At 51.9% G+C, this 25,836-nt stretch overlaps 1 protein-coding gene and 1 long non-coding RNA gene across 5 annotated transcripts in view; both read right to left on the minus strand.

Annotated features, from left to right (window-relative positions):
* The window catches only part of PRKAR1B (protein kinase cAMP-dependent type I regulatory subunit beta), a 115,222-nt gene that overhangs the window by 87,551 nt on the left and 1,835 nt on the right, over positions 1-25,836 (minus strand). The window contains exons 1-2 of one of the 4 annotated variants that reach the window (XM_070484021.1): positions 15,928-16,060; positions 14,784-14,980 (exon numbers count right to left, since the gene is read on the minus strand). In XM_070484021.1, coding sequence (XP_070340122.1) covers positions 14,784-14,960 — 177 coding nt within the window. In that variant the 5' untranslated portion in view covers positions 14,961-14,980; positions 15,928-16,060. Of the gene's footprint in view, positions 1-11,033; positions 11,196-14,783; positions 14,981-15,205; positions 15,515-15,927; positions 16,061-25,836 lie in introns of those variants that run through there. The other 3 variants (XM_070484020.1, XM_070484022.1, XM_070484023.1) reach the window with 3 other exon arrangements.
* Positions 734-7,222, minus strand: LOC123276992 (uncharacterized). Its single transcript, XR_006513612.2, has 3 exons — positions 7,090-7,222; positions 6,079-6,234; positions 734-1,720 (listed from the first exon to the last, which is right to left on the minus strand). It is a non-coding gene; the product is annotated as an uncharacterized lncRNA (long non-coding RNA).

The raw sequence follows: 25,836 nt of genomic DNA on the forward strand, positions 1-25,836 counted from the left end.
GGCCAGGATCTGCCCCTGAAACCCGTCACACGGCTCCAGGGACTGTCCCCGTGCTGCCCCCAGGGCCGCGCGCCCCCCGGGCCGGAGCTGACGGTCATCATCCTCTTGGGACTGCGTTTTTCCGACACGAGGGCGGGAGACGCAGACTTCCAGCCTGAGGACAGAGAATACCCGGGGGGATGGGGTAGGGGGGGGGATCTGGGGAGATTTTCTGGAAGTGAGTTGACCCTCCCTCGCTCAGCTCCCACGCCCCGTCTGCTGGGTGAGGACAGGCCCGCCCTGTCCCTCTTAAGGGGATTTCTAAGGCGCAGTTAGTCAGTCATGCCGGCCCGGATCTTGGCACGGGCGTCCCACGCTCCAGAGGAAGAGAGGCCACTCCCCCGGCGCGGCATCCGGACCCGAGCGGGCCGACCCCTCTGCGCTGGGCAGTCTTGTGCGGCGTGCGTGTGTCTCTGGTCCAGGGGGAGGTTTCTGCACAACCCGAGGACGGCTCCTCACACTCTGGGAGGCCCACAGTGGAGCCGTGGCGCTTGAGGACCTGGGGTCTCCAGGGGAAGGGTCGGCGGTCACCAGTCCCAGGGCCAGGAGCCACAAGCCCTCCTCTGGGGCTGTAGAATCTCAGAGTGGAAGGCGGGCCTGGGGTGAGTCATCCCCATCTACAAGGTGGGGAAACTGAGGCCCAGAGAAGGTAACAGATTTGTCAGGGGGCACACAAGCACTCAGCAGCAGGGTGAGGAGAGAAACACAGAGCTTCAATCATTTATTGAGCACCGTTTGTATGCCAGGCCTCATACACAGGACACAACAGGGGAAAAAAAGCATGGTTCTGGCATAAAGGAGATTTCGATCCAACAAGAAAGACGGGTAAAGGTCAGGACAAGACAATGGGGTGGGCGCCACTAAAGGACTGGGAACAAGGGGCTGTGCCAGCAAAGGGAGGCTCCTAGACCTTCCCTGGGAAGCAGTCAAGGAGGGCTCCCTGGAGGAGGCAACTTCTGAGCTGATCCAGATGAGAAGAGAAGAACCAGGCGACACCCACATGGGCAGGTGTGAGCTCACCCCTGGCCACCTCCCTGAGCACCGGCTCAGAAAAGCACCCCTTCCTGACCCCTCACCTCCCCGGCCTGTGGGAAATCGCAGCGTGTGTGGTCTCTTCTCCACGGGGTCCATCCATTTCATCTCTGCAGAGCACCAGCCTCTGACTGTGTCGTCTGCTACTGTTTCTTCCATCCTGTTTCATTAACTTCTGCTTTCATCGTTATTTTTTACCCTCGTTGGTATTTCTTCTTGCCTCATCCCCCTATTCTGACGAATCAGGCTGCACCCTGTGGTGGGCTGACATCCGTCCAGAACCTCAGAGTGTGGCCTTATTTGGGAACAGGATCTTTGCAGACGTCATCAAGTTAAGACGAAGTCACCCCGGATGAGGGTGACCCTAATTCAGCCCCGGGGTCCTTATAAGAAGAGGGAAGTTTAGACACAGACTCGCAGGAAGAGGCCACATGGAGAAGGAGGTGGGGTTTGGGGTGATGTGTCTACAAGCCCAGGAGCGCCGGCAGCCCCCAGAAGCCGGAGAGGCCCGGAGCAGACCCTCCGTCAGAGGCCCCAGCAGGAACCACGCGGCCGAAGCCTGCATCCCAGGCTCTGGGCTCCGTCTCTGCGAGGCAATCAATTTCTGCTGTTTTAAACCACTCGGTTTGCGATCCTTCGCTCTGGCACCCTGGGAACCAAGACAGCTCATCAATTTCTAACCTTATCTTCTAGTGAAGCTATAAATTTCCCTCTAAGCACCAATTTTGCTGCGTCCCACAACTTTTGATACGTAATGCTTTCACTGTCACTCAATTCTAAATATTTCATAGTTTTCTACTATGACAATCTTCTTTGATAAATTATGCAAGAGCTCCTTATTGGCTTTCAAATGCATGAGGAGGCTGGCTCCCTTTTTTTTTTTCTTTTTTTCTTTTTTTTTTTTTGAGGAAGACTAGCCCTGAGCTAACATCTGCTGCCAATCTTCCTCTTTTTGCTGAGGAAGACTGGCCCTGAGCTAACATCCGTGCCCATCTTCCTCTACTTTATATGTGGGACGCCTTCCACAGCATGGCTTTGCCAGTCGGTGCGATGTGCACACCCGGGATCTGAACCAGCGAACCCCGGGCCGCTGAAGCGGAATATGCGCATTTAACCACTGCGCCACTGGGCTGGCCCCCAAAGAATACGGTTTTTGAGTGAGAAAAGGATTTAAACTCATCCTGGATCCCTTGAAATAACATGTCCCACTGTGTGCTTGGTTCAAAGATTCTAGAACTCTGACTGACGTCCCCCTTTTCCGGGATCTCATATGTTGCCTGATCACACTCTGAAGGGACTGAAAAGAACTCTGAGTTCAGTAATGACACGAGCGTGGACGTGGTGTCCTCGTCCAGCGGGGGCCCAGACCCCAGGCTCCTAACCACTTGGGGCCGTGCTGCCTCATGCAATGGGGTGTGTGAACGTCGCACGTGCCCCAAGGTGATGCCGCTGGAAAACCCTGTGCTTCCCAGCGTGCTCATCATTACGTCCCAGCGCCTGGAACAGCGCCTGGCTGGTGGCAGGTGTTCAATCAATGCTTGTTGAATGAATGAATAAAACCTTTATGGAGAACAAATGGCCTTAGACATCAAGGGGGACTTCTGAGCCCCATTATTCAATTTCTCAGAATATATCCTAAGGGAAATCAAGAAAATATCTGGAAAGAACCCAACCGGAAAAGAGGCAAAAAGATCTATCTGAACAGACATCTCAGCAAAGAAGATACACAGATGGCGAATAAGCACGTGGAAAGATGCTCCGCATCAGATGTCATCGGGGAATTGCAAATTGAAACAGGGAGATACCGCCACACAGCTATGAAAATGGCCAGAACCCAGAACAGTGACGGCACCAGAGGCCGGTGAGGACGTGGAGCTGCAGGAACGCTCATCCGTCACTGGCGGGAGCGCAGACTGGAGCGGCCACCTCGGAAGGCAGTTTGGGGGTTTCTCACAGAACCAAGCACACTCTTACCACACGACCCAGCCATGGCGCTCTTGGTATTTATCCAAATGAGGTGGAAACTCCCATCACACGATCCCGCACCCAGGTGTCTGCAGCAACCTTAGCCAAAACTTGGAGGCAACCAAGACGTCCGCAGTAGGTGAGTGGATAAATAAACAGTGGCCCATCCAGACAATGGAATAGGATTCGGAGCTAAAAAGAAATGAGCTATCGAGGCGTCAAAGGACACGGAGGAACCTTACGTGCGCGTTACTAAGAGAAAGAAGACAATCTGGAAAGGCCACATACCGTCTGATTCCAAGGATGTGACATTCTGGAAAAGGAAAACTGCGGAGGCGGCAAACAGATCAGGGGCCGGAGTGGTGGGAGAGGAACAGGTGAGCACAGAGGATTTTTAGGGCAGTGAAGCTATTTTGTACACATTTGTCTACATTTGTCCAAACCCACAGAATGTTCCCCATGGAGAGTGAGCCCTAAGGTAGACGGTGGACTGCAGTTGATACATTGTATCAATGCTGGTTCGTCAATTGGAACCATGTAACACTGCTCATAACAGCTAATAACAGAGGAAAGTGGGGAGGGCGGGTGTGGGAACGCGGTACCTTCTGCTGAAGTTTACTACAGACCTAAACCTTCTCTAAAAAAAGAGCATCACTTAAAAATTTATATATAGTAGGTTATACACTATTACACGTGTGGGAGTAAGAGAGAGAAAAAGAACAAGGACAGAAAAAAACGACTCCAAGGAAACACACGACGGGGTGAAACTCACTCTCCTGAGAGATGAAGGGAGAAGTTTCTGTTTCTTTATCCTTTTCCGAACGTTCTTAATTTCCTAAAGTTTTGCAGAACCGGCCTGTCTTTGCATCATTCGGTAGTTGCCGAAAGCTTTAAACCTCCTTTTAAAAAAACGCCCTAAACGCTGTGCGCGCCCCTCAGCCAGCTCCATCTCCGCACAAGGCATTGGTGGTGTCAAATGCACCAACAGCTGCCCCGTCTTTGGCTTTGCGTCGAGATTCCTTTCACGGCGACGCGGATGTGCACAGATACACACAGCTGGCCGCTGGGCATGAAGACGCCTGCCGTGTCCCTGAGAGAGCAGGGGACAGACCCAGCCCGGGGCCGGGCAGCAGCTGCCGGGCCGTCGAGGTCACTCGCTCCCTCACCTCCCAAAGTGTTTTCCACGCGGCCACGTGTGCGATGTTTACAGGGAGGGAGGGGAAGGCCACAGAACTGAATCCACGCTTGACTCACACGTATGTAAAAAGCGTGATGTGCGTGAACACCACATGGGAGAGGCTCCGAGTCCTTGAGCGCCGGCTCTGGGAGCCCTGGAGGAGGGTCAGCATCGTCCCTTCTGCTCTCTGCCCCGCTGGGCATCCTCACTGGCCAAGGGCTTCTGGGGCACCTCCAGCCAGGCCGTGCCCCAGGAGGACCCAAGCCAGCGTCACCGAAATGGGACCTGTAAGTCCAAGCAAGGGCAACGGGCCGGTCCTGATGGAGTGGTCAGGGAGCCCCACCCGCTCCAGCCTCAGTGAGGACGAAGGGGGCACGGCCTGGCACTGGACCCCACACACCTGACCATGAGCAAGTCTGCCCCCAGCCATCTCCTCCAGGAGACGGGAAGGAAGGGGGGGCAAAGGGGCAGCACAGTGACAGCTCCACGGCCCACGGTACAGATGAGGACACTGAGGCAGAGAGCTGGCTGCAAACCCAGGTGGCAGCGCATCCAGGCCCCTGTGCATCCCGCAACGCCTCGTGGCTCTTCTAAGATGGGAGCAGGTTTGCTTTTGTTTTATGCAAAAAGCATAATCTAACACAAACAAATGGGGTTTTCCCAGGAATGCAATTCTGGCTCAAAATTCAAAAAGCAATCAATGCAATTCACCCTGTTCTCAAGAGATACAGAAAAAGTATTTGATAAAATTCAACATTCAAACTCTCAGTAAAGAAGAAACAGGGGCCGGGCCGGTGGCACAGTGGTTAAGTTCGCACGTTCCACATTGGCGGCCCAGGGTTCACCGGTTGGATCCCAGGTATGAACCTACAAACCACCTGGCAAGCCATGCTGTGGCAGGCGTCCCACATATAGAGTAGAGGAAGATGGGCACGGATGTCAGCTCAGGGCCAGTCTTCCTCAGAAAAAAGAGGAGGATTGGCGGCAGTAGGCAGCTCAGGGCTAATCTTCCTCACACAAAAAAAAAAAGAAGAAGAAGAAACAGAAAGAAATTCCTTAACACAATGAATGACATCTACAAGAACCTACAACTGACATCTTACTTAATGAAGAGACACAGAACACTTTCCTCCAACATCAGATATAAGATGCAGACGTCTCCTCTCATCAGTCCTATTCAACATCGTGCAGGAGATGCTCGTCAGCGCAATAATGCAGGGAAAAACTTTTAAGGCATACAGATTGGAACGGAAAATATAAAACTTCCTATAGCACGATTGTCTATGGAGAAAATGTGAAAAACTCCTACAATCATTGAGTTCATCAAGGTTGCAGGATACAACATTAATACACAACAATCAATTGTAGTTCTTAGTCTGGCAACGAACAATTGAATTTTGTCATTTAAAAAACAGTACTATTAAAAGACAAGCCACAGACTGATAGAAAAATATTTGCAAAACACGTAATCAATAAAGGACTTGCATCCAAAATGTACAAAAATCTCTTAAAACTCAACAATAAGAAACCAAACAACCCAAGTGGAAAACAGGCAAAAGATGTGAACAGAAACCTCACCAAGGAAGATACATAGATTACAAATAAGCATATGGAAATAAACAACATGTGTCATCAGGGATTGCAAATTAAAACAACAAGATGTCGCTACACACATCAGAATGGCCAAAATCCAGAGCACAGATGGCACCAGATGCCGGCAAGACGTGGAGCAACAGGAACGCTCATCCACTGCTGGGGGGAGCGCAGAACGGAGCAGCCACCATGGAAGACAGTTTGGGGGTTTCCTAGAAAACTAAACACGCCCTTAACCGTATGAACCAGCCATCCCACCCCTTGGTACTCACCCAACGGAGCTGAAAACTTCGTCCACACAAAAACCTGCACATGGATGTTACAGCAACCTATTCAGAGTCGCCAAAACGTGGAAGCAACAAAGACGTCCTCAGCAGGTGAGTGGATAAATAAACTGGCCCATCCAGACAACGGAATAGGATTCAGCACTGAAAAGAAATGAGCTATCGAGCCGTGAAACGACACGGAGGAACCGTAAACGCATGTTACTAAGTGAAAGAAGCCAGTCTGAGAAAGCTACACACTGTGTGACTCCAAGGATGGGACATTCTGGAAAAGGCAAAACCACGGAGACAGAAAAGATCAGCGGTTGCCAGGAGTTGGTGGAAGGAGAGAGAGATGAACAGATGGAGCACCGAGGATGCTCAGGGCAGTAGAACTAATCTATTTGACATTTTAACGACAGATACGTGATGTAACGTATTTGTCAAAACTCAGAGGGCCGGCCCGGTGGCGCAGTGGTTAAGTGCGCACGTTTGGCGACCCGGGGTTTGCTGGTTTGGATCCTGGGTGTGGACATGGCACCGCTTGGCAAGCCATGCTGTGGCAGGCGTCCCACATATAAAGTAGAGGAAGATGGGCACGGATGTCAGCTCAGGGCCAGTCTTCCTCAGCAAAAAGAGGAGGATGGGCAGCAGTTAGCTCAGGGCTAATCTTCCTCAAAAAAAAAAAAAAAACCCACAGAACCGTACGACACGAGTGAACCCTAATGTTAACTACAGACTTTAGTTAACGCTCATTCTCACCAGCTGTAACAAATCAACCACAATAATGCAAACTGTTAATTATAGGGGAACGGTGTGTGGGGCTGAGGGGGTGTATGGGAACTCTGTCACTTTATGCTCAATTTTTCTATAAACTTAAAACTGCTCTAAAAAGTAAACCTATTAATTAGAAAAAAAAAAAAACCAGTACCACTTAGAACAAAAAATGAAACAAGAGTAAGTCTAATAAAATAGGTGAAGGATCTGTATATTGAAAACAACCAAAGTTTTTCCACTCACGGATGAAAGAAATCAGAGGCCTAAATAAACGGAGAGAGAGTCTGTGTTCACGGATCGGCAGATTCAATATAGTTGTCAGTTCTCCCACATTGATTTACACATTCAATCAGATCCCAATCAAAGTCCCAAGACGGCTTTTCGGTTGACATCACCAAGATCATTCTAAAATACACCTGGAAACAGAAAGGAACTAGAATCAACAGAACAATTGTGAGAAAGAACAAAGCTGGAAGATTCATACTGTCTGCTGTCAATATTTACTATAAAAACCCAGAAAACAAGACCACGTGGTGTCGGGACAGGAGAGATCAACTGGGCAGAACCGCAAGCCCAGAAATAAACCCGCTCACACACGGCCGGATAACTTACGACAGAGGCACCCGTGATCCAGGGGTGAGACCTTAGATACAAAAGCACAATCCACTTAAAAATTTTGATAAATTGGACCAGAAAAGTAAAACCTTCCGCTGTGTGAAAGACACTGTGGAAGAAGACGGACAGACAAGCTACAGACCGGAAGAGAGATTTGCAAATCACGTATCTGACAAAGAACCCCGGAGACAAGGGTACAAGTTGAATACACTAAGAATTTTCAAACTCGATAGTAAGAAAACAACCTAAGAAGAAAAACAGACACTTCACCCAGGAGGATATACTAAGGGCAAATAAGTGTGTGAAAAGGTGCTCAACACCATTAATCATTAGGAAATGCAGAAGAAAACCACGGAAGGCCCACCACATACCTATTAGAACAGCTAAAATGTTTGAAAACTGACAACAGCAGGTGCCGGCAACGCTGAGGGACAAGAAGCCCTGCTGGCTGGGATGCAGACCCTCGAGGCAACGGGTCGGCAGTTTCTTATAAAGCTAAGCAAACACTTACCATACGCCCACCAATCCCATTACTAGACACTTACTCAAGTGACATAAAAATCTGCATTCACACAAAAATCCATAAAAACGAATGTTTGCAGCTCCTTCTCACCAAAGAGAGTAAATTTTCCCGGACTTAAATTCAAAGATAAATTTGAAAAGGTGAGAGGAGCGGTTTGCGTCTGCCCCTGTCTGTCTCGAGCGTCGGCGGGGGAAACGAGCACGATTCAGACACACTCACAGGGTGCCATCCAGCCAACAAGAGGCCAGGTCCACACCGCATGTGCATAAAATGCTTCTGAAAATCATCCAAGGACAACGGCAACAGAGGCGGCTCTGGAATGAGGACGAGGGGATAAAGAGAGGCTGAATTTTCACTTGATGCTCTTTAAGAGTGTCTGAATTTTTCGCCATAGGCACATATCGCTTTTTCAGTTTAAAAAACACAAACCCGGGGCCGGCCCGGTGGCGCAGCAGTTAAGTTCACACCTTCTGCTTTGGCGGCCCAGGGTTCGCTGGTTCGGATCCCGGGTGTGGACATGGCACCGCTTGGCAAGCCATGCTGTGGCAGGCATCCCACATAGAAAGTAGAGGAAGATGGGCATGGATGTGAGCTCAGGGCCAGTCTTCCTCAGCAAAAAAAGAGGAGGATTGGCAGCAGTTAGCTCAGGGCTAATATTCCTCAAAAAAAAAAAAAAACCCTAATGTTCCGTTTTAGAAACCCCGTTCCTGCCTGCACGACTCACTGGTTACTTGATGTGGGTTTCGAAGGGCTGACCACTCCTCCTTCCTTCCTGAAACTCGCCCCACCCCGGCTTCTCTTCTGAAGCCCCTTCCACCCAGACGCCAGCCCGGGCCTTCCTGGGTTTTGTCAGTGGACGCCCTTCAAACACCCACCAACTCCCACCCAGAAACCTGGGACTCCAGACCCGCCCCCTCGCTCGACCTGGTCTCCACATCCCGATAATTCCATCTCCTAAAGGTCGGAGCCTCTCTCTTCGCCCTCCCTCCCTCCCCGCTGCCACTTTGTTAAGGAGACATCTCAACAGACCCAGGAAAGAGATCCTTTGGGCCCAAAATAGGGGGGTACTCACTTTGTCTTTCTTTTTTTTAAAGATTTTATCTTTTTAAAGCAGCTTTAGCTTCACAGCAAAAATAACAGGAAGACACAGAGAGTTCCCATAGACCTCTTGCCCCCACACATGCACAGCCGCCCCCACCGGGGCGCCCACTCTGCGGAACAGCCCCCTCTCGTCCATTCTCCACCCTCGGCCAGAGGGATGCAGACAGCATCACGATCACGTCAAAACCTGCTGTGGCTCCAGCAGCCACCGGGAGAAATGCAGACTCCAGCCTGGGACACCGGATGCCCGTGCCCCACCTCCTCCTCCAGGACAGCCTCCTGGCCCATCCTTCAGCCCACCCGGTGTGCTCCAGCAGCAACCTCTGCAGCTCCAGCCCTCTGACGGCTCTGGGACCAAACGAGCTGCTCCCAGCGTCTGCGTGGCCAGCGTGCGAGCATCCCTCCACGCCCGCCCAAGCCCCTCTCCTCTGTGAGGCTTCCCTGTTGCCATTCCAAGGCACAGCCTCCATTCAGGGTACGGGTACTCTCACCACTACTTCATCACCGTGCACGCCACCGCCTACCGTCCATCTGTGGACTGAATGGTGGACCCCGAAAACACGAGGACTGCATCCCTTCCATTTGGGCATCCCCAGGGGCCACCTCAGAACAGGAAGTCTGGGCAGTCTCAAAGCGCCGGTGGGATGGATGGCACCCGGCTCCTCCAAGACCCTCTGGGGTTCAACACGCCAATCCACCCAGTTTATGCCTCTGTCTGTCCCCAGGAAACACCGGCTGAAGTCCCAGAGTCACCAGCCTCATCTGACGGCCCCGTGTAGATCCGGAGCCTCCAGGAGCGGTTAGCTGAGTGGCGCAATATCTACTTCCATACGTCTCTCGGAAGAGGCGGCCTGTGCGTCCGCTCATCCAAAAAGGAGACACGATGTCACTTGTCAGCTTTATGAAAGACCAAGGAGTCAGGCTGGATCATCCGACTGTCTGCCCCCTGGACGAGAGGGAGGCCACCCCCGAACCAACAGTGGAGAAGGCGCCACACCGGCAGGGAGGGAAGAGACGCCCAGCTGGGAGAGGAGGCGTCGGCATCCACAGACCAGCAGGGAACCAGCCGCCACGGCCGCCAGTGATGGTGAGGACTGGGGACGCGGCCGTGGTCCCGCGTGTTAGGGAAACCAGGAACCCATCTGGGGGTGAACAGGAAACACAGCTCTGGAGCCATAAAAACACACAGACTCCCTGACCCCAGAGTCGTGTCCTGAGACGTCTGCACTCACGCTTTTTAAGATCATTTTCTTAGCATAGAAGTGTTTTATGAAGAACAACAACAACAAAAAACCCTGGAAGCCATCAAACAGGAAACAATGGAAAGAAGATAAAAATTATGACACACCCACGGGATGGAGTATCTTATGGCCACAAGATGCCTTAAGTGTCCTATTAAGAGAAATGCAGCAATGTGAATGCACTAAATGCCACTGAACTGTACACATAAAAATTATCAAAATGGTAAATTTTATGCTCTGTATATTTTATTGTACATTATATATATTTACATACATTTATTTTTATATATTTATATTATATTGTATATTAAATATATATTTGTATATTTATTTATGTACTTTTTACAATAAAAAAATTCTGAGAAGAAAAATCAAACACAAAATGCCTGTACAATTAAAGTCATCCCCATCTATACGTGTGTCTGTGTCTACTGCAAAGCAAGAAAAGTCCTCAGATAAAAGTGGGGTTGGTACCTGGTAAAGGGTCATGGGTGTGTTGTTTCGGAGCGACCTTTTCCTATAGTATTTAAAATTCATTATCAAAAGGATTGACGACTTTATCGTTATATGATCCTCTGAAAGATGGAATCCTGGAGAAGCTCCAGGGCTGTGTTCGGCCAGCGGCTAAGGAATATTTTACCCCCTTACGTCTCCACCTTAGAATAACTCCACCTTCTTAAGAGGCCCGACACGAAGAACTCACTCACCGAGGCCTCGGCGCCAGGGGCTGAGCTCGGCCGGCCGGGGCAGCACCCCGAGAGGTGAGCCATCCCCACGGGTCTGTGCCGGGCCGGCTACATCCTGCATCCTCCCAGAGCCTTATCGAGGCCTCCCAAACACACTTCCTGCTGGTGACACACGTTGAGCAAGGCTCTCCCTCGCCAGGCTTCCGCCCAAGACTCCGCCCTGGCTGGCCACGGGCGGGAGAGCGCGTTTCTGGTCCCATATTGCAAACACTGCACAGCAGCTCACTGGTCAAGCAAATGGAGTGGGAAATTGGGACTCCCAGGGGACATCAGAACTCTTCCCGGTACTTTGCTGTTTATTGTTATGGGATCTCAGAGCCCTTTGAGAATCCACTGCAAATGAAGGATGTTCTCTCCAGGAAAAGCACCTCCGTATAAAAGCAGGCATGTGATGTCAGAGAATTCACAGTCACCCCTAAAACCTGTACGCATCTGCTGTTACAGAAAAAATACAAACAAAACTACCCCTGGACACCACGCCTGTCAGCACTTGGTGTACACCCCTCAGATTTTCTCTCCGCAGAGACATTCTTTCTCTCCACAGAGACATTCTCTCCGCAGAGACATTCTTTCTCTCCGCAGATACAGCGTCTCTGCAGATACATTCTCTCTATAGATACATTGTCTCTGCAGATACATTTTTTCTCTCAGCAGAGACATTCTCTCCACAGGTACATTCTTGCTGGCACGACCTTAGACAAAAATGGAACTGTACCCCTGCTCTTTCCATTTAGCAATAGCTTGCTGTCAGTGGGAGGCCTAAGTAAGACCGCCCTGCCCACACCTGAGAAGGCAGCTGTTTGGGGTCGAGTTATGTCCCCCCCCCCAAATAGATATGTCAGGGTCCTAAGCCCAGGACCTCAGAATGTGACCTTATTTGGAGACAGGGTCTTTGCAGAGGTGATCCAGTTAAAATGAGGTCATGAGAGTGGGCTCTAATCCAACAGGACTGAGTTCTTAGGAAAAGGGAGAAGACCATGTGAAGATGAAGGCAGAGACGGGCACGATGCCTCAAAAGCCGTGAACGCCAAGGATCGTGGGCAAACCACCAGAAGCCGGGAGAGGCCTGGAGCAGATTCTCCCTCAGTCCCCAGAAGGAACCAGCCCTGCCCGCACCTGGACCTCAGACTTCCGGCCTCCAGAACTGGGGGAGAGGAAACTTCCGCTGTTTATGCCGCCCCGACTGTGGTCCTTCGTTTGCAGTCCTAGCAACTAACGCAGTAGCCATGGTGACCGTGACGCAGAAAAGAGGGACTCACATAATTCCCTTATTGTTAAATCGTAGGAAACGCTCAATTTATAACCAAGACTGGAGCCTCAGCCTTCCGCGTCACCTGACTGTGGACAGGCCACCCTACCTCTTCCCGACCTCAGTCCTCATCTGTCAAAGGCAGGTGATAAACCAACTCCCAGGGAAGGAGGATCAATTAATCTTCCCAAACCTCCACCCTCACCTCAGCCTCTCCCCCACCCTCCAAACTCACAGCCTCCTTGACGACTCGAACATGCCCAAAGCAGCAATCTTCATTAGAGGACTCTCAGCCTAAACTCTTTAGAAGTTAAGAGTTTCAGAGCTCTTACTCCACCCTGCCTCTCCGCACTGCCCCCTCCGTGGCGAGCGGCACCCCCATTCAATCTGGGGCTCAGACCAAACCCCAGGAGTCGTGCTCCCTGCCTCTTTCCTCTCCACATCCAATCCCCCAGCAAGACCCGGAACATCCCCACCAAAGCAAACGGCCCCGCCCGGCCACGTCTCCACCTCTGCCGCCCTGGATGACAACGGCACCACGTGTAACAGCCAAAAATGCCCCCGGCCGTCGCAGATGTCCTCAGCCCAGAGCATCTGCTCTGGTGGCACTCTGCCGCCTCGGCTCAGGTCCGGCCTGGACCCTGCCTCAGGCCTCCTGTGGGCCCCCTGCCTCCAGTCCTGCCGATGAATCGCACCCCATGAGATTAGTCACCTGGCCGGGATCGTCTGAGAACAAACTAAGCTAAGTAGATCCAGTTGAAATGAAGTTATGGTTTGAGACGGGAAAGGTCGTACTGTCACCTGCCAGATTCTTCCTCTTCAAATGGGCGGGAAACGAGCGCGTCCTCCTCCCCATCTCTCCTCGTCCTTTGTGCATGTGACCGGGGACCAGAAGCCCCACACGGGAACTCCTCTCTCTCCTAAACCGTGACCTCAAATACAACCAAAGAAAAACGGATACTAAGGCCAAATGACCATTTCCACTTATTGATTGACTAACAGCTTTTTAAATTAAAACAGCTTTTTATATCAAAGCTGGCCAGGGTGGCTACACTAACAATCAAATTCTCAACTGGTGAGACTAAATCGATGCCGCCATTTTGCAAAGCTCTTAGACAAACACCAACAAGACTCTTTTGACCCAGTCATTCCATTTGGAATTTCAGCATTTCCATTCCTGAAAAGCTATTCTAAATAAACAATACTACATACAGAAAATAAATTATGTACAAATATGTTAGCGTACCATTCTTTTTAATATTATTTTTTTAAAAAACTGGAAACAACCCAAGTGTCCAATCATGAGAGAAAGGTTGAGAAAACTTTAATATATCTTCTCAACACAACGTTATGCAATCACTTAAACTGAGATCCTTGAAAAATACATAATAAATGAAAAATGCAGAACATAAAATTGCATCTATAACACGACTGCAGTTATGTTTCAAAAAATACAATGCATGGGGGGAAAGTAGGTGAAGAAGATACGGATGACATGTCTTCTTTCTACTTCTGAACTTTTCAGATTTTCTTTAAAGGCCACGCATTACTTTACAATGTTTTTTAATGGATTGTTTTAAAGAGAAGACATAAACTCATTCCTTTGGGTCAGGACTACGTGTCCACAGGGCTCAATTCAAAAGTAAAATGCTGCTGGATGGGGGCTCAGACCAGAGCATGAGCTGGGCTCCCATGGGCCCCCAGGAGAGGCTGGGACAGTGACAGTGAAGCTGTGATCAAAGGACCAGGAGAAGGAACCTCAGGTGACACCCAGAGGGTAGCGAGCCGGAGTGAAGAAGGAAGGAGCCTGCGGGGAGGTGAGGAGAGCAGAAAGGGGGGGACGGGGGCTCGGGTCCCAAACTCCTACTTCCAGCCCCGTGGTCCCACCGAGGAGCCCAGGACGGTGGGTGAGAGGCACCCGTCAGGGAGGAAGGAGCTGTGTGGGGTCTCTCTCCTCAGAAGAGAGCAGGTGGACCCCCCATTGCCCAAGTCTGAGGTCCACTTTCCTCGACCAGCATCTGCCAAGTCTCAGAGACACAGATTAACACGCAACCCGACCCCAAACGCCCCACAGCACATCCGCCATCAGAGCCGTCTTCTTTGATCCCAAGTGCCCATGGCATCTATGACAAGACCCGGTCCCCACCTCTGTCCCCTGAGTTGAAAACTGTCAGCAAGCCCCATAAGCTATGGGTCACAGCCAGCTGTCCCTGAAAATCTGAAACGCCTCCCGGCCCAGAAGCACCGGGAAGAAGATGAAGGGGGAATCTGTGGCTGGGAAGACAGAGCCCTGGAAGGAATCTGGCGAGGTCAGCTCGCCTCCTGGGAAGAACCCCAGGACGACGCTCGCTCCTGTGGTCAGCGCACACCCTCCTGAGGGTCCCCAGGGGGAAGGAGGGTTTGACCGGGTGCCCTGCCCCAGTCCACCTGCCAAGGAGGAGACCAGGGCGCGGAAGCCTCACCTTCTCCAGCTTCTCAAAGTGCTCCCGCAGGAACCGCATGGGCCGGTCCGGCTTGGAGATGCAGAGGTGCACGATGCAGTCCTTGAGGACCTGCTGCACGCCATGCTCCTGGACATACAGCTCGCACCCTTTCAGACTCTCATCCTCCTCCGCAGGGTAAGCAGAAGGGGAGGCCATGGTGGCCGGCTGCTGGCTGCCTGTTAGGAAAACACCGGCCGTGCGGGCCTTAGAAGGGGCAGGGGAACCACGGCCAGCGCTCCGGGGTTTGGTAACTATGCATCCTACACCATCAGAAGCTCCACGCTGTGGCCAGATCCAACGACCCACGTGACGTGGTCCAAGTGTGTTATTTTGCACTCGTCAAAGGTCTTTCCTTCTGAGGGGCTACCGAGCTGTTAACGCAGCCACCGCCAGGGCCTCACCTCTCAACAGATCCTTGAGGAACGGAGGAGGATCAAACATCCTCCTGTCTATGCGGTGAGAGAACCCCTCATCGCTGAGAAATCTGACAGCGGGGAAGGGGGGCGCTGCGTGTCCGCCTGGGCGGCTGCGTGGTCTCACTTGTCCATCTCTCCCCCCCTTTTTAAGGACAATTGTGCGGAGGGCAGAGCCCCCACCGGGGCCCCAGCTGGAGGGGGTGCCCCCCCCACCCCACCCCCAGATCTCAGGGGACCAGGGGATGGAAGGGCACTGTCATGGGCCTGGGGTAGCCCGGGACCACCCCGCTTCGCAGGAAAAGAAGGAAACAGAAAAACAATTAAACCCGGCTGACGGTCTTGTGGGAGGGAGCGCCGAGAACAATGGCAGGGCCGCCGCGCTCTCGGCGCCGCGCGTCCGGCTAAGTCACAATGACCGCCAGCAGCCGCACGGCCGCGGGGACCCAGGCCCCGGGGCTCTCAGACGCCGGGAAGGCCAGGCCCGCGACCCTGCTCCGGCCTCTGCGCCCCCCTCTCCAGGCCTGCGACCCCGCTCCGGCCTCTGCGCCCGGGGGACGCGGGGACCCTCCCCGCCCACGACGCGCGCCGCGGGCCCGGGTCCAGCCAAGGGGGCGGGGGTCCCCAAGGCCCACACTCCCATGGCCGCCCGAGGCCCAGCCCCCGCCGGGCCGGGGGTTCCGGCGCAGACCCCACCCCAGCCCGCGTACCTGGATGCGCGGCGCCCGGGGCCGGAGGCGGCTGCGCGGGGACGCGGGACGCGGGGACGGCGGGCGGGCGAGCGGGTCCCCGCACTGCAGCGGCGCCGCCCTCCGCCCGCCCCCGCGCCGCCGGTCCACCCCAGCACGGGCTCCCCCTCCCCCGCCCATCATCCCCCCCCCCGCCTCCCCCCTGCCCCGCGCTCCCTCCCCGCCCCGACACCCCCTGCCCCCTTCCCCCCATGGCCTCCCCCTCTGGGCGGGCGCCCCCTCCCTGCCCCCACCCTCCCCCACCTCCCACTCCCCGCCTGCCCCCCGACCCTCACTCCCACCCCACCCCCCACCCCTGTCTTTCTCCCACATTCAGGCTTGCCCCCCATCTTCCCCGGGACCCCCCCCACCCAGCCTACCCCTGTTACCGCTCCCACTCTCCCCTTCCACCTCTCTCGCTGGCCTCCTCTTCGCTGCCCCGACCCCAAGCCCGCCATCCCCACCCTGGGCATTGGGGATGCATACTACAAGCCTGGACAGGCTTGGCGGTGGACGGACACACAGATCCACGCGCAGCGGGGTCAGGACCACCACCACCGCCCCTGCTCCCACCTCCTCACCCCCCTCCACCAGAGACCCTGCTAGTCGTCGTCGGGTCCCATACCACCCTGTGTCCCCCCGCCACGGGGTAGCCAGGGCCCCTCACTGCTCACTCCTGGGTGTCTCCTCTGCGCGTCTACACTGCACGTTCCGGAAAGCGCGCCCATTCTCCAGGGTCTGTCTCCAACTCAGGGCCAGTGGGGTGGCCTTGGGCCCTGGCAGCTTCCAGTGAGAAGAAGCCGTGTCCTTTTCTTGGTTAAGGGCACCACTTTCACGCAGAGGCCCCAGCGGGAAACCACAGGGTCATGCTAAATTCCTTCCACCCTCCTCGGATGTCCAGTAGGTCACAGAGGCCACCTCCTGACCCACTAGCCCAGGCCTGCAGAACAGGAGCTGTCCTCACCTTCCTGTCACCCCGTGTCGTGTGCCAGGGTGGGGGAACCCATCTCAGCAAGTTGGGGGACCCACCCTTTCCCCAGAGCCGTGGAAATAGCAGGAGGGGGTAGGGAGCCCAGGCCTTGAAGGAGAGGGCATCTGCTCCCTGTCCACACTCACCTGCCTGCACCCACCTATCCCTTCTCCCCTGTCGACACGCACCTGTCCACACACACCTGTGCCTGTTCCGTCTGCACTCACCTGTCCATGCTCACCTGTCTGCACTCACCTGTCCATGCTCACCTCTTCCACACTCACCTGTCCATGCTCAGCTCTTCCACTCACCTGTCCATGCTCACCTGTCCACTCTCCCTGTCTGCACTCACCTGTCCACACCCACCTGTGCCTGCTCACCTGTCCACTCTCCCTGTCCACAGAGGCACGCCACAGGATGGCTGGCCTTGCCCGGCATGTTCCCCAGCTGGCCTGGCGCTGGCCCAGCTTCCTCCTGCCAGCGCAAAGGTAAAGGCACAGGCCGCACTCAGGTGCACAAACTAGGAGCTCCTTTCTGCTCCCCCAGCCCTCGCCCTCCTGGGGACCTGCCTCTCTGGCCTCGTCGAGGCCTCGGGCACACTCACATCTGTCCTGGTGGCACCTCTTGGCAGAGAGTCATTTTAGGGAATTCACGTCATCTCATCTGAATCTAAGCTTCATCCCACAATTTAAACCTCTGGCTGTCTCTCAGCTCAGGCCTGCTGGGAATGCTGTGGACCAACTTTCTCTCCCTCCTCCCCCTCCTCCTCCTCTCTCCTTCCTCCCCCTCCTCCTCTGGCTCCTCCAGGGTGGCCTGGCAGAAAGGATGACAAAAAAGGGCCAGGTCTCCCCTGACGGACTTTGGGGGAAGATGCTCCAGGGCCGGCTTTTGCTCATGGGACTCTCTTGGGGTGCTCCAGAGACCTCCTGCAGGGACCCCCCCCACACTCTGTTCCCCAGGAAGGAGGGGGCCCCCCTGAGGGAGATCTTCTGATCCGGAGGCGTCCCCCACACATGCCTCTTTCTGCCGGATGTTTCACCCTGGCAGAGAGACCCCTGGACAGTGTCCTTGCAAGACAAGGACCTCCAGGTTCAGGGGCCTGGCAGTCAGTCAGCTGGGTGCACCGAGCCCACCAGATACTCGGCCGCTTGGCCTGTCTTGGCTGTGCCTTGTACCAAGCCCCTGTGCTCACACCTCCGAGGAGGCAGGGCAGCCAGCCTCTCACCTTCAGGTTCTGCCAGGTACCCATTTCAGTGGCTCCCGCCTCCAGGGACCGCAGGCCAGCTCCCCTAAGAACTCCCTCCCCCAGCCCACTCCAGCAGCCGGGGTGGTGGTGGTGACACCAGGTCAGTCAGGGACGCTGATTGGACCATGGTAAGAACATCCCTCAGGGGGCAGCGGCATGAAGCCACATGGACCACATTGTTGCCATACACAGCTGGGTCACCGCCCCACTGGACAGTGGGAAACAAATCCTGGTTTTATGGGGTGTCTGAGCAGCCACATCCTCCTGCTGAAAACATGTGCCTGGTGATGAGGTTACCCATTCAGAAGTCCCAGTAAATTGTGCTTGTCTGAGAACATCCCCTCCACCAGTGGGGAAGGCCCCACCCTATTCACTCAGCCCCAATACTTTCCTAAGCGAGGTGTTCACACTCCCCAGCTCTGGGGTCCTCCCTTCACCCTAGAACCTGGGTGCCCAGGCCTTGCAAAGATTCAGCTTCCAGGGGCCAGCTCTGTGGCCAAGTGGTTAAGCTCTCACGCTCTGCTTCAGCAGCCCAGGGTTCAACGGTTAGGATCCCGGGTGCGGACACGGCACCGCTTGGCAAGCCATGCTGTGGCAGGCGTCCCACGTATAAAGTGGAGGAAGATGGGCATGGATGTTAGCTCAGGGACAGTCTTCCCCAGCAAAAGAGGAGGATTGGCAGCAGTTAGCTCAGGGCTAATCTTCCTTAAAAAAAAAAAAAAGGAGTGCTTGTTGAATGACTATGTGAGAGTCCATCTGCCTAATTTCCATCTCCTCGACTGAGTTGAGAGCTCCAATAGGTGTCGGCAGTGTTTGTCGCCCTCATTCATTCTGCCTGGTGAGGAGACCGACACACATATCGTCTGGGGGGCAGAAAGGAAGATGATTCGTTCCACCCCTGCCCTGGAGATGCTGTGGAGCACTGTGGTCTGAGACGGCTCTGCAGGCAGACCTCCTGGTGGGACCCCGGCTCTCCCCTGCCTGGCGAGGGGCCTTGGGCAACGTGAAGAGGCCCCCAGCGGAGCTTGGAGGGGATGCCACTGGTGGTGACGGCAGCTGATGCTGACTGAGGACTCACTCCGGGACGACCACCGGGCTGGGAACTTTTCCTGCAAGAGACCCTTAAATCCCTAATAAAGGTGGGTGTTGCCCTAACCCCAGCTTATGGTGAGGGACCGAGGGACGAGAGGCTGGGAGTGCAGCATGAAGGCGCCGTGAGAGCCCCGTGGCTGTGAACACTAATGATGACGGTTCTCACAGCGAGTTGTCTCCTCGGGGAGGCATCTAATTCCTCTCGGGAGCAGACTCGGCAGGGGCCCTGGGGGAATGCAAGGACGAGGCCACGGGGGAGGAGAGAGGAAGACAGAGGAGGTGAGGGGAGAGCGGGAAGACGTCCGGAGGACGGGGTGGCTGCAGGGGGCTTCTGGGGACCCTCCAGTCGGCGAGAAGCCCCCACACAGGAGGCGGCAGGGGAACTTCAGAAGAACAGGGCTCTCTGCCATCCAGCTCCCGAATCGTCCCCCACGTGGGTCTGCGATGCGAAAGTTCACCCCAAAATGTCAGTGATGTCTGATGTGCGCGTTACTCCCCGGTGTGGTTTTGGGGGTGCAGGCAGACTCGATGAGCTGAGGATGGCCCCCCCAGGCGGCGGCCAGCAAGAAGCCGAGGCCTCGAGTGCCGCCACCACCCAGGGGCGCCTGGAAGCAGATGCTGCCGGCCGAGCCTCAGACCAGAACCCAGCCCCGGAGTCAGGGGACCCAAGGGAGCCGTGCCCGGACTCCTGACCCACGACCTGAGAGATAATGGGTGTGTGGTTTTAGTCACTAGCCTGTGCTACCTCACTACACAGCAACTGATAACCAGTCCACAGGGGAATCGAGGAGACGAGGCTCGGCTTACGTCTGGGCTGGTGCAAGATGAGAGAACAGCAGGAGGAGAGCCACAGACGGGACGTTCGTGTCCCTAAAATTCACAGTTAAACCCTGACCCCGGGGGATGGTGTTTGGAGGCGGGCTCCGGGGTGATGCAGGCCGTGGGGTGGGGCCTCAGGGTGGGAGGGGTGCCCTGATCGAGGAGGCCCCGCAGAGCTCCCCGCCCTCGGCCACGTGAGGATGCAGCGAGAAGACGGCATCTGTGAACCAGGAAGCCGGCCCTCACCAGAACCCGACCTGCGGGCACCTTCATCTGAGACTTCCAGCCTCCAGATTGGGAGAAATAAGCGTCTGTCGTTTACAAGGCCCCCAGCCTGTGGTCTCTGGTACAGCAGCCCAAGGGGACAATGATGGGGGAAACAAGCAATATCGAGCGATGCCATACACGAAAATACATTATGAGGGTAAAAGAATTAAAATATTATGAATCTGGCCAGTGCCAGGCACGGGCGCAGCTCAGTGTTGTTTCTGCCACATTCCATTGACCAAAGCAAGTTACAAGGCCAGTTCAGATTCAACATCAGGGGAAAGACCCTGGACGTCTGCGAAGGGATGAGAAATGCTGGTGACCATCTTTGGAAAATAACTACATTTAATATATACTCTGTAGGGTATTTATAGATATGGCTTATAGAAATTATTTTCTAGTCCTAATTTGCCAAAGTTTTTTTTTAAATCACAAATGGATGTCAGATTTCATCAAATGCTTTTTCTGCATCTACTGAGATGGTCACATGACTTTTCTCCGTTTTTTTTTTTTTTAATGTGGTAAATTACATTAATTTTTTTATGTTAAGCTAACTTGCATTCCTGGAATGAACTCAGTCTGGTCACAATGTAATATCCTTTTTGAAATCCCTTATTTCCAGATTTAATTTGTTAATATTTTGTTTAGGATTTCTGCATCTGTGTTCAGTGAAAGAAATTGCTGTACATTTCTTGATCCCAAAAGGTGACCAAGGTTATGACGCCGGCCTCAAGAAATGAGTCAGGAGATGCTCCCTCTTCCTGTTTTTGGAAAGAGGTTATTTAAGACTAGACTTATTTCCTTATTAAATGTTTTGAAGTGTTTGCTAGTAAAGCCATCTGTGCTTATAGCCTTTATTGTGGGAAGCTTTTCAATTATAAATTTAATTTCTTCAATAAGGATTAGTCTCCTCTGGTTTTCTATTTCCTCTTCTTTTTTTCTTAAAGCTATCCTTTTTGGTGAGGAAGATGGGCCCTGAGCTAACATCTGTTGCCAATCTTGCTCTATTTTTTTTTTTCTCCCCAAAGCCTCGGCACAGAGTTCTAGGTCATTCTAGTTCTTCTGTGTGGGACGCCACCTCGACATGGCTTGATGAGCGGTGCCACATCTACACCCAGGATCCGAACCAGTGAAATCCTGGGTTGCCAAAGCGGAGTGTAAGAACTTAACTGCTCAGCCACGGGGCCGGCCCCTCTATTTTTTTCTTGCAGAAGTTTTAGTAAATTATGTTTTCCCAAGACTTCTCTATTTCATGTACGTTTCTGACATAAAGTGGGTTTTGTTATTCTTTAGTATCTCTTTAATGTTTAGAACCTGAAGTGACAGGCCCTCTTATACCCTTTATGTTGGTATTTTGTGTTTTCTCAGTTTTTTCCCTTGTCCGTCTTGACAGAGGCTTATGAATTTTATGAGCCTTTTAAAAGAACAAACTCTTGGCTTTACTGACAGTCTCTATTGTACGTTTGTTTTTCTATTTCATTAATTTCTGTTCTAACCTCTATTATTCTCTTTCTTTTACCGTGTTTGGATTTGTCTGGATAATTTGCTATTGGGAAAAAAAAAAGCAACACTCTTTACCCAATATAGGCAACTAGAAGCCACGATAAAGCTGTTAGTGGAATTAAAGAAAAACATCTGATATCAATTTGACTCTTGTCCCTTTGAAGGCTAACTGTTCTTGTCAGACAGTCTTCTGGACTTTTCTGCTGGTTTTTGATAGCCTTAAATTTCACCAGCTGCTGGTGTGGCTCTTTGGCACTCCATGAATCCTTCAATCTAAGGTCTCTCGTTTTTCTCTAACTCTGGAAAACTCGTCCCCATCATCCTCCCAAACAGCTCCTACTCTCCGTCTGCATCATTCCTTTTTCTGGGACATCTGTGAACCAGATATGAGCATTTCTGCTCCTATCACCCACATCTCTTACTGTTCCTTTTATATAGCTTCTTGTTCCTGTTTCACACTGTGCTCAGATAAAGACCTTTCTCTCTTTTATAGGCATTTCACTTATTTTAATGAGTTCGTCCTTCCCTTCTCCTGCCCCGGATTCTGTAACAGTTTATTTCTATTCAGTCTGGCAGTGTTTGGGGAAAGCGGGCAGGTCAGATCCTGTCTAAATACTGACGTGGCCACCACCACAACCAAGATATTAAGTACCATCAGTATACAAGGCTCCCTCATTTGCCTCCTCGATAGTCACACCCAGCGTCACCCCAAACCCCTGACGACCACTAACCTCTTCTCCATCTCTGTAATTACATCCTTTCACAGATGTTATGTAAATGGAATCACGCTATAGGTATCCTTTTATGATTCTCTTTTTTTGCTCAGCACAATCCCCTAGAGATTCATCCAAGTGGGTGCATATATCAGTAGTTGATTCCCTTTTATTTCTGGGTAGAACTGTGTTAATTTCCCCTGTTTAAAGATCCTCCTGTTGTCTGTTACTGATTTTTAGTCTGATCCCGTTTTTGGCAGAGAACATGCTCGATATGATTTCAATTCTTTTGTATTCGTTGAGGTTTGCTTTATGGCTGAGAATATGGGCTATCTTGGAATATGTTCAATGGGCACTCGAAAAGAACGTACATTCTGCTGCTGTTGGGGGCAGTGTTCCATAAAGGTCTATTCACCCTGCCGGTGGACGGCAGTGTTCTGCATCGTGTCTGATCGTCTATATTTCTACCAACTGCTGAGACTGGGCACTGAAGTCCTCCCCTTTATGTGCTGCTCTTTCTCCTTTCAGCTCTACCAGTTTTTGCCTTACGTATTTTGAAGGTCTGTTGGCTGGTGCATACACATCTGAGATCACTTCATCTTCCTGGTCAATTGATCTTTTTATCGTTGTGTAATGTCCCTCTTGCCCCAGAGAAATGTCCCACGTTCTGAAGTCTACTTTGGCTGATATTAATATAGTCACTCTGTTTTTTTAAACATTAATGTTTACGTGATATATCTTTTTTCATCCTTTTTTTGTTTTGTTTTATTTTTTAAAGATTGGCACCTGAGCTGACAACTGTTGCCAATCTTTTTTTTTTTCTGCTTTTTCTCCTCAAATCCCCCCAGTACATAGTTGTATATTTCAGTTGTGGGTCCTTCTAGTTGTGGCATGTGGGACGCCACCTCAGCGTGGCCGGACGAGTGGCGCCATGTCTGCACCCAGGATCCAAACCAGCAAAACCCTGGGCCGCCACAGCAGAGCCTGTGAACTTCACCACTTGGCCATGGGGCCAACCCCATCCTTTTATTTTCTATCTACCTATGTCACTAAATTCAAAGTGAGTTTCAGCATACAGTAAACAACATATAGTTGGGTCGTGGTTTTTATATTCATTCTGTCAATCTCTGTCTTCTAACTGGTGTGTTAGGCCATTTACATTTAAAGTAATTATTCATATGTTAGCGCTTAAGTCTGCCATTCTATTATCTGTGTTTGCTCCTTCTCTCATGCCTTACCGTGGGATACTTGAACATTTTTTAGAATTCCACTTTATCATGCTTTTGAGTACATCACTATGTTTAGTTTTCTTAGAGGCTGCTCTAGACGTCACCATATACATATGAAATGACGTCTGACATCAAGTGCCGTGTAGAAACCTCACTCCCATCTACATCTCTCTACGCTTCTCACTTTTCAAACACCATTCTCACAAATATTTCCTCTACATCCACTGAGCACCGTATCAGTGTTTTACGTTTTGTTCCAACCATCAGATATGATTAAAGAAACTCATGAGGTGAAAGATAGTCGGTTATGGTTTCTTCTATTTTTACCCACTCCATTGCTCTTAACTTTCTGAAGGTCCCCGCCTTCGTCTGTCACAATTTTCTTTCTGTTCACAGAGCATCCTTTAGCTCACTCAAGGGTCAGTCAGTCTGTTGGCAACAAATTCCACGATCCTGCCTTCATCTGAGACTATCTTTATTCCTCCTTCCACTCCTAAAGGCTAGTTTTGCTACTAGAGGATTCACAGTTGATGGTTCTTTTCTTTCAACACTTGAAAAACGGATTTCTTCCTTCTGGCCTCTGCAATTCCGGATGAGAAATGTGCTGTCGTTGACACTGGCCTTCCTCTCTAGGCAGTGTGTCACTTTGCTCTGGCTGTTTTCAGTATTTTTTCCTCTGTCTTGAGTTTCCAGAAATTTACTTACGTGTCTTGGTGTTTATGTCCAGAGGGCTTACCCTAGCCAGGGCTCCTCAGCTTCTTGTATCTGTGGGCTTATGCCTTTCACCAAATTTGGGAAGTTCTCAGCCATTATTTCCTCAAATACCTTTTCAGCCCATTCTTCCTCCTCTTGCCCCAGGACTCTGGCGATACAAACTATTGTCCTGCAGATCTCTGGGGCTCTGTTCACTTTTTTCCAGTCTGTTTTCTCTTTCCTGCTTTGCGTAAGTCCTACTGCTCTAAGTTCCCTGACTCTAACCTGTCACCCCCACTCCGCTCTTGTGTCCATGCAGTGAGGTGCCTGGTGATCAGTGTCCAGGGATGGACATGACATTGTTTTGGTTACTGTACTTTTCAGTTCTGTAATTCCCACTTCGTTCTTTTTATAATTTCTATTTCTTTACTAGGAGTTCCTACTCTCTCACTTGTTTCAAAAGAATTCATATTTTTTGAAGTACTTTTATGACTGCTTTAAAATCCTTGTCAGATGATTCCAAATCTGGTTCACCCTTGCACTCATGTGAGTTGTCTTTTCATTTCAATAGTGGTATTCCTGGTTCTTGGTATGACAAATGATTTTTTTTTAATGTATCCTGGACATTTTGGCTATTATGTTAAGAAACTCCTGATTTTACCTAAACTTTCTGTTTTAGCAGGAAGTTGCCCTGTTTAGGTTTAGCGTGTAGATTTCAGCCAACTTCTGTGGTCTGTGGTTCCAACGACAGTTTTATTTTTGCAGCCCTTGCAATGCTCTCCTGGTCTGCTTTATTAATCTGACACTGCTGTTGCTCAGGCCTTGCTGGTGCCATCTACAGGGTTGGAAGCACTTCCCCAGGCCACCTGATGTTGCTGCTACTGCTGCAGGAAGAGCCAGGCAGCGCCTGGTGGTCCTCGGTATCCTTGTGCCACCAGGTGGAAAGCTGGAAGAAGTCAGGCCCCACCGACACCAGCCCTGCGGTGGGTGCTGGCCCCCAGCACCACAGTCGCATAGCCAGGGTCAGGTGGGCTACAGACGCTTTGACGGTGATGCCACAGGCAGACTGCAGGGTGGGGTGTGGCTCCCCACCCAGGTCTCAGCCAGGCCTTCCCTTTAACCAGTTCTTCAATCAGAGAGAGGAGCATTTCCTGGCAGTTTTTTTTTTTTTTGCCTAGGCCATGCTTTGCCTTTGTTAAATGAGCATTTGTTATGGAGAGCCCCAGGGTGTCTGACAGCTCAACAAAGACCCCAAGGGAAAGTGGAATGTGATGCTCGTCCTCAAATGCTGGCACCTGTGGCCATGCTGCCCCTCCCTCTGCAACCCTTTCGTGACCTCCCCCTCGCCCCCTCGTAAAC

Source organism: Equus asinus, chromosome 14 (genome assembly GCF_041296235.1).
Source record: "Equus asinus isolate D_3611 breed Donkey chromosome 14, EquAss-T2T_v2, whole genome shotgun sequence".
NCBI classification, from domain to species: Eukaryota; Metazoa; Chordata; class Mammalia; order Perissodactyla; family Equidae; genus Equus; species Equus asinus.